This window comes from Ruditapes philippinarum, unplaced genomic scaffold (assembly GCF_026571515.1).
Source record: "Ruditapes philippinarum isolate M1 unplaced genomic scaffold, ASM2657151v2 ctg1679_1_1_1_1, whole genome shotgun sequence".
Classification (NCBI taxonomy): Eukaryota; Metazoa; Mollusca; class Bivalvia; order Venerida; family Veneridae; genus Ruditapes; species Ruditapes philippinarum.
Window position 1 is genome coordinate 105,416 of NW_026860676.1, and position 7,425 is coordinate 112,840.

Here is a 7,425-nt window from a genome sequence, read left to right on the forward strand (position 1 = left end):
GTAATTCTTTGCTTTAATAAAAGGCCCATAACCACAATCCCACCCAAATCATCACAGCCTCGTTGGTTTTGATTTTAAAACCGATTATTGACCAAATGGAATATATTTTATTTTTAAGTTCTTTTTATGGCAACCACGTTATGTGAGATATCTTAAGACCGAACACAAATTTTATGGAAGTATCGATTATCTGTAGGCGTTGAAGTCATGGTAAATCTACTTTACATGAAACTAGTTGCTAGTACTATATAAAGTAATGCACCTAATCACGCCTTGAACTTGATATTAGACGATAAGATTAAGCCTGGCGGAGTCACATTTTAACTCACTTCTGAAGGGAAATGAAGACTTTGTTTGGTTTTGTTTTAGTAGCTTATTGCATAGATATAACATTTGGTGCATGTTACGCTAAACTGGAAGGTAAATACTTTTTATAGACATTCCTATTCCGAAATTTATTTACCTATAATGGAATTTGGCAGTGTCTGTTCTGTTAAAGCTTTTTGGCGTTTGGTGTGCTTCTAATTTACATCTAACCTATATGCCAGTAAAATGAATATTTTAAATTTGCTCATCAAATTTAGATGGAGATCATTGTACACCTAAAGATGGCATTACAATGCTAGCCGGAAGTGAGCTTCTTATGCCGAATGTCTGTGAGAAGTGTACATGCTCCCGACACTCTGGTTCATCTTCTTTGTTTTTGTCTTGCTGCGGGTAAGTATAATACAATATTATCGTTTAGGTTTGTACACTTTGCGTTTATGCTATGAGCACACATGTGAGCACTAGTAGAGCCAGTCAAAATTTGAGTACTTGATATGATGTTTTTTAAATATAGAGTTTTCTTGCTGTTCAAGATTATATCAGCAAAAGCAAGAGATTTCAGGAAGAACGATATTCCTCTTTAATCAATGCCATACTGTAAGCGCCATCTGGAAATATTTGCTTTCTTACATCTTCTTTTCCTTTCTTTTTCTGACGGTTTATTTTTTTTTCATAATATATTTTTCGAACACTCTACTAACCAACTACGAACTCATATGTTTTGTATATAACATAAAATTTATTATTATTTAATAATTACTCATTGTATCTTCAAGCATATCCATGTACATACATATACACGCTACCAAATTTAGCAAACAAAAACTAGAAAAAAAACCTATATAAGCACAAGTTTTCGGTTCTGATACTTTTTCATTCATTTCATGTGTTTTAAATTTTTATTTGTAAATTGTATATGTATACTTGTTCGAAATAAACTTATGTTTAAATAAAAACTTAATAGAGAGTTATTTAAATCATCGTCAATCTATCATAATTATGGGTGAGTAATTATAGGCTCATTCTGTCATTTATATCACTTCATGACTTTTATATCTTCTTGTTTGTTTGTTTCATTTTACGCCTTTTCCCAACAGTATTTCAGTCATATAGGCGGGTAGTTTCCTAACCATCGTTCCTGGAGAGTTACACCAGTACTAGACTACCTTCCTTCGTGCTAAACTACCAAAGCATCTCCCGGGGATCGAACCCACGCCAGAGAGGTAAATGGATAAGAAGTAATCGACTCTAACCCCTCGACCAAGGAGGCGGTTTTATATCTTCTACGTACCTTGTATTGAGTTTATTGAGCTAGTCAACTAACTTTATGTAGTATGTGAACTTGGAGGCAAACTATTTTCAACAGTTTATTTTTGTTTTCTCCGATATAGGTACGGTAAATATGCAGGGGTTTTTGCCCCACCACCGGGCTGTGAAGTGATTACCGGCGAGGACGGATGCTCAATCAAAATTGTTCAAGCCATAGACCATTCACAACCATGTGTGCATTAAAAGATAAATGAATTATTTGAAAAGATCAAAGTTCCTTCATCTCATTTTTTACATCCAGATTTCAATTACAACAAGACATGGCATAAAACAAAATTCTGGCATAAAAATTGCGTACGCAGGTTAATATTAACAGAGAAGAAAACATGCGACAGCACTAATGGATATTCACGTGACCATGTGCGGACTAATAGATATTCACTTGACCATGTGCCGTTGTTTTTTCTTGTGCATGTCTCAGGGCGGAATGATAAAACTGATGACTGCAGTAAGCGTCCTATAGTTTTATGATAAATACACAACTGCACTAGCACAAGGAAAATATGGCTGATGTTTATTATAAGAAATACAGATAACCATTGAATAGCTCTTGGGGAAAAATACTTGCACTTGCAATAAGCATGGGAGTTCACTCTAGCAGACCTTATTTTTACCCCAAGAGCTTTTTCCTATTGGGCCACTGACACTATTTGCAATAAGCGTGGATTTCACAGTTACAGTCCTCATTTTTGTTCCTAAAAGTTATTTCCCCTTGGGCTAATGACGCCATTTTCAATAAACGGGAGTTCACTCTAGCAGACCTTATTTTGTCCCAAGAGTTATTTCCCTTTAGTCTTATGACGCCATATGCAATAAGCAGGTGAGTTAACTATAGCAGACCTTATTTTTTCCCTAAGAGTTTTCTTTTGTCCGATGACGCAATTTGCAATAAGCATGAGAGTTTACTTAAGCAGACCTTATTTTGACTCTAAGAGTTATTTCCCTTTAGTCCTTTGACACCATTTGCAATAACGAGGGGACTTCACTTAAACAGACATTATTTTATTCCCACAAGTTATTTCCCTTTGGTGTAATGACGCCATTTGCAAAAAGCAGGGGAGTTCACTCTTACAGACCTTAGTTTTTCCCTAAAGAGATATTTCCCTTTTGGTCACTGACGCCATTTGCAATAAGCAGGAGAGTTCACTCAAGCAGACCAAATTTTCCCCAAGTGTTATTTCCCTTTAGTGCAATGACGCCATTTGCAATAATCAGGGGAGTTCACTGAAGCAGACCTTATATCTTTCCTTAAGAGTTATTTCCCTTTTGGTCACCGACGCAATTTGCTATAAGCAGGTGAGTTCACTCTAAAAGACCTTATTTTTTCCATAAGAGTTATTTCCTTTTAGTGTAATTACGCCATTTGCAATAAGCAGGGGCGTTCACTCAAGCAGACCCTTTTTTTCTCCAAAAGTTATTTCCCTTTAGTGCAATGACGCCATTTGCAATAAGCAGGGGAGTTCACTATAGCTGACAATATTCATTCCGTAACAGTTTTTTTTCATTAAGTCCGATTACGCCATTTGCAAAAAGCAGGGGAGTTCACTTTAGCAGACCTTATTTTCCCCTAAGAGCTATTTCCCTTTTGGTCACCGACGCCATTTGCAATAAGTAGGGGAGTTCACTCTAGCAGATCTAATTTCCCCCTGAGAGTTATTTACATTTTGGCCACTGACGCCATTTGCAATAAGCAGGGAAGTTCACTGTAGCAGACCATTTTTTTCCATATGAGTTATTTCCCTTAAGTCCTATGACGCCATTTGCAATAAGCAGGGGGTATCACTCTAACAGACCTTATTTATTCCATAAGAGTTGTTTTCTTTATAGTGTAATGACATCATTTGCAATAAGAAGGGGAGTTTACTCTAGAACACCTTATTTTTTCCCCAAAAGTTATTTCCCTTTAGTTCACCGACGCCATTTGCAATAAGCAAGAGCGGGGAGTTCACTCTTGCAGACCTTATTTTCCCCTAAGAGTTATTTCCATTTTGGTCACTGACGCCATTTGCAATAAGCAGGGGAGTTAACTGTAGCAGACCATATTTTTTCCATAAGAATTATTAAGTCCTATGACGCCATTTGCAATAATCAGGGGGTATCACTCTAACAGACCTTATTTATTCCACAAGGTTAGCTTTTAAAAAAGCTAGTAGCGACTCGCTTCGTAATTTTATTCCAGGGGTGTGTTTAAATGTAAAAATGACAGTTCTGTACCTGAAGAGACTTCAGCCAACATCAAAATAAAAGTGACATAAAGTTACGGAAGCCAGTTCTCTCAGTTTAACAAAGGGGAATATGAGTATATATGAAGATGCATGTAAACAGATAAGAATGAAGTCCCTATGTCTATGCACATTTACTATATGGCCTGTTGACCTTGACCAAAAATGTTAGATATGTAGAATTCATAAAGATGTCTCTTTATACAAAGTTAAGTTGTAATATGTTATTTAGTATTGGAATGAGTGACAGACACAAGTCCTATACAGGAATATATTACTGAAGAACTCTCTTGGGTGTGGGCGAATTTAGATTCATGTGGCATGATTATTTGATTTGTACAAGTTTTCAAGTCTCGTAAATCCCGGTCAAAATAGACCGGGAGAGACCGGAAGCGACCAGACCGGAGAATAGTATATCCCAGTTATTACATACACAAAATACCGGAAAAAATAAAATTACCGGAAAAAAGAAAAAGAAAATATGCACAGAACCAGATGTACACTTATGTTAATTAACCAATTAATTGTTAATTATTTAACTTACTACAGAGAAAACAGGTGAAATCGCTAAATCAAAAGTCAGTGTAAATATGATTTATTGAAAAGAATTCATGAAAACAAATATTTTATCATCATTATCATCTTTGCGCTCAAAGCAATACTTGTTCCTTTTTAAAAATGGCGTGAAAATTGAAGGTTTTTTGACGCTATGTAAGATCAAATTTGATTGGCTTAATTATTTTGGATTCCAGCCCAGACAGATAAATTTTGTAGAAAGCTGGAAGCCAAGCTTAGATTAAATTTTTGGATGGATTCGGAGTTTTAGGTTGTTTCTAAGTAAAATCCTAACGTAATACGCGAGCCGGCATAAGAGTTGTTTCCCTATAGTGTAATGACGTCATTTGCAATGAGCAGGGGAGTTTACCCTAGAACACCTTATTTTTCCCAAAAAGTTATTTCCCTTTAAGTCACCGACGCCATTTGCAATAAGCAAGAGCAGGGGAGTTCACTCTTGCAAACCTTATTTTCCCCTAAGAGTTATTTCCATTTTGGTCACTGACGCCATTTGCAATAAGCAGGGGAGTTCACTATAGCAGACCATATTTTTTCCATAAGAGTTATTTCCCTTAAGTCCTATGACGCCATTTGCAATAAGCAAGGGGTATCACTCTAACAGACCTTATTTATTCCGTAAGAGTTGTTTCCCTATAGTGTAATGACGTCATTTGCAATAAGCAGGGGAGTTTACTCTAGATCACATTATTTTTTCCCTTAGAGTTATTTCCCTTTGTCTACTGACGTTATTTGCAGTAAGGCAGGTTGGATCACTCTAACAAACTTATTTTTCTCTTATGGCTGTTTCCCTTTCGGCTACTGACGCCATTTGCAATAAGCAGGGGAGTTCACTTTACGGACCCTATCTTTTTCATAAGAGTTATTTCTCTTTTGGCCACTAACCTCATTTGCAATCAGCAGGGGAGTTCACATGTACAGACCTTATGTATTCCCTAAGACTTATTTCCCTTTGTCCAGTGACGCCATTTGCAGTAAGCAGGGGAATTCACTCTAGCAGACGTTATTATTTTCCCTAAGAAATATTTCCCTTTTGGTCACCGACGCCATTTGCAATAAACAGGGGGAGTTCACTAACAGACCTTATTTATTCCCTAATAGTTATTTTCCTTTGTTCAGTGACGCGATTGGCAGTAAGGCAGGGGAGTTCACTCTAACAATCTCATTTTTTTTCCTAAGTTATTTCCCTTTGGGCCACTGACACCATTTTCAATAAGTAGGAGAGTTAACTCTAGCAGACCATATATTTTCCTTCAGAGTTATTTCCGTTTTGGTCACCGACGCCATTTGCATTAAGCAGACCTTAATTTTTTTAGAAATAATTCCCTTAAGTCCTATGATGACATTTGCAATAAGCAGGGAAGTTCACTGTAGCAAACCTTATTTTTTCCCAAAAGTGATTTCCCTTGTGTTCACCGATGCCATTTGCAATAAGCAGGTGAGTTCACTCTAACGGACCTTTTTTTCCAAAGAGTTATTTCCCTTTGTCCAGTGATACCATTTGCAGTAAGGCAGGGGTGTTCACTCTAACAACCTTATATTTTCCTTAAGAGTTATTTACCTTTAGGACACTGACGTCATTTGCAATAATGAGGGAAGTTCACTCTAGCAGACCTTATTTTTTCCATAAGACTTATTTCTCTTTGGGCCACTGACGCCATTTGCAATAAGCAGGGTATTTTACTCTAGCAGACGGTATTTCCCTTTTGGTTACCGACGCCTTTTGCAATAAACAGGGTAGTTCACTCTTACAGATTTTATTTATTCCCTAAGAGTTATTTCCCTTTGTCTCTTGACGTCATTTGCAGTAAGGCAAGGGAGTTTTCTCTAGCAGACCTTATTTTCCCCTAAGAGTTATTTCCCTTTGGGCCACTGACGCCATTTGCAATAAGCAGGGAAGTTCACTCAAACAGACCTTATTTTTTTCCCTAAGAGTTATTTCCCTTTCGTCCAATGACGCCATTTGCAATAAGCCGGGGAGTTTTCTCAAGCAGACCTTATTTTTTCCCTAAGAGTTATTTCTCTTTAGACCAAAGACGCCATTTATAATTCACTCTAGCAGACCTTATTATTTCCCTAAGAGTTATTCCCGTTTGGGCCACTGACGTCATTTCGAATAAGCAGGGATGTTCACTGTAACAGACCTTAATTTTTTCCTTAAGTGTTATTTCCCTTTAGTCTGATGATGCCGTTTGCATTTTGGAGAGGAGTTTACTCTAGCAGACCATTTTTCCCTAAGAGTTCTTTACCTTTGGGCAAATGGCACTATTTCCAAAGTGAAACTACCATTATTTTTTTCCTAAGAGTTAAAATCGGTGAGTTTACTACAGAAACCTAAATTAGTCCCTATGAGTTATTTCCTTTAGGCAACTGGCGTCACTTGCAATAAGCAAAGGAGTTTGTTCCAGTATCCAGCCTAATATTTAACCCAAGTTATTTCCCTTTGGGCACCAACACCATTTGGAATAAGCAAGAGAGTTTACTCCGATAATCATTATTTTGTTCTTAAGAGTTATTTCCCTTTGGTCCACTCACACCATTTGCAGTAAGAAGGGGACTTCACTCTTACAGACCGTATCTTGATTCTAAGAGTAATTTCCATTTTGGTCAATGACGTCATTTGCAATAAGCAGGGCTGGTTCCCTGCCTACATTTACTACGGAAAGTAGTCTTTTCATTTTAAAGGCAAAACATATATGAAGTTATTGTCTTCAGATCTTTCAGAAAAATATGACGCAAATTCTTTCTTTTAATTTGGTTTTAAGCAAGCAAACACTTAATACAAGCTTAAAAAATATGAAGCTAGGCAAAAACAGTTTCAAAATCAGACTATTTGGAATCAACAGAACTGCAATTGTAATATTTGTTCTAATAACATTGTAATATAGATGTTCCATAAATATGCATAATACAGCATCAAATTAAATCTTTTTATTAGAATTATATCTATTCTAGATTATAACACAGTTATACA

General features: G+C 36.5%; 1 protein-coding gene across 1 annotated transcript; it reads left to right on the forward strand.

The window, feature by feature from the left end:
• Positions 1-273: 273 nt before the first annotated feature.
• On the forward strand, positions 274-1,869 carry LOC132713025 (beta-microseminoprotein-like). Its single transcript, XM_060695462.1, has 3 exons — positions 274-420; positions 585-717; positions 1,719-1,869. Exons 1-3 carry the CDS (start codon positions 342-344, stop codon positions 1,837-1,839), a joined length of 333 nt encoding a protein of 110 aa, XP_060551445.1. The 5' UTR covers positions 274-341; the 3' UTR covers positions 1,840-1,869.
• The last annotated feature ends 5,556 nt before the right edge of the window (positions 1,870-7,425 follow it).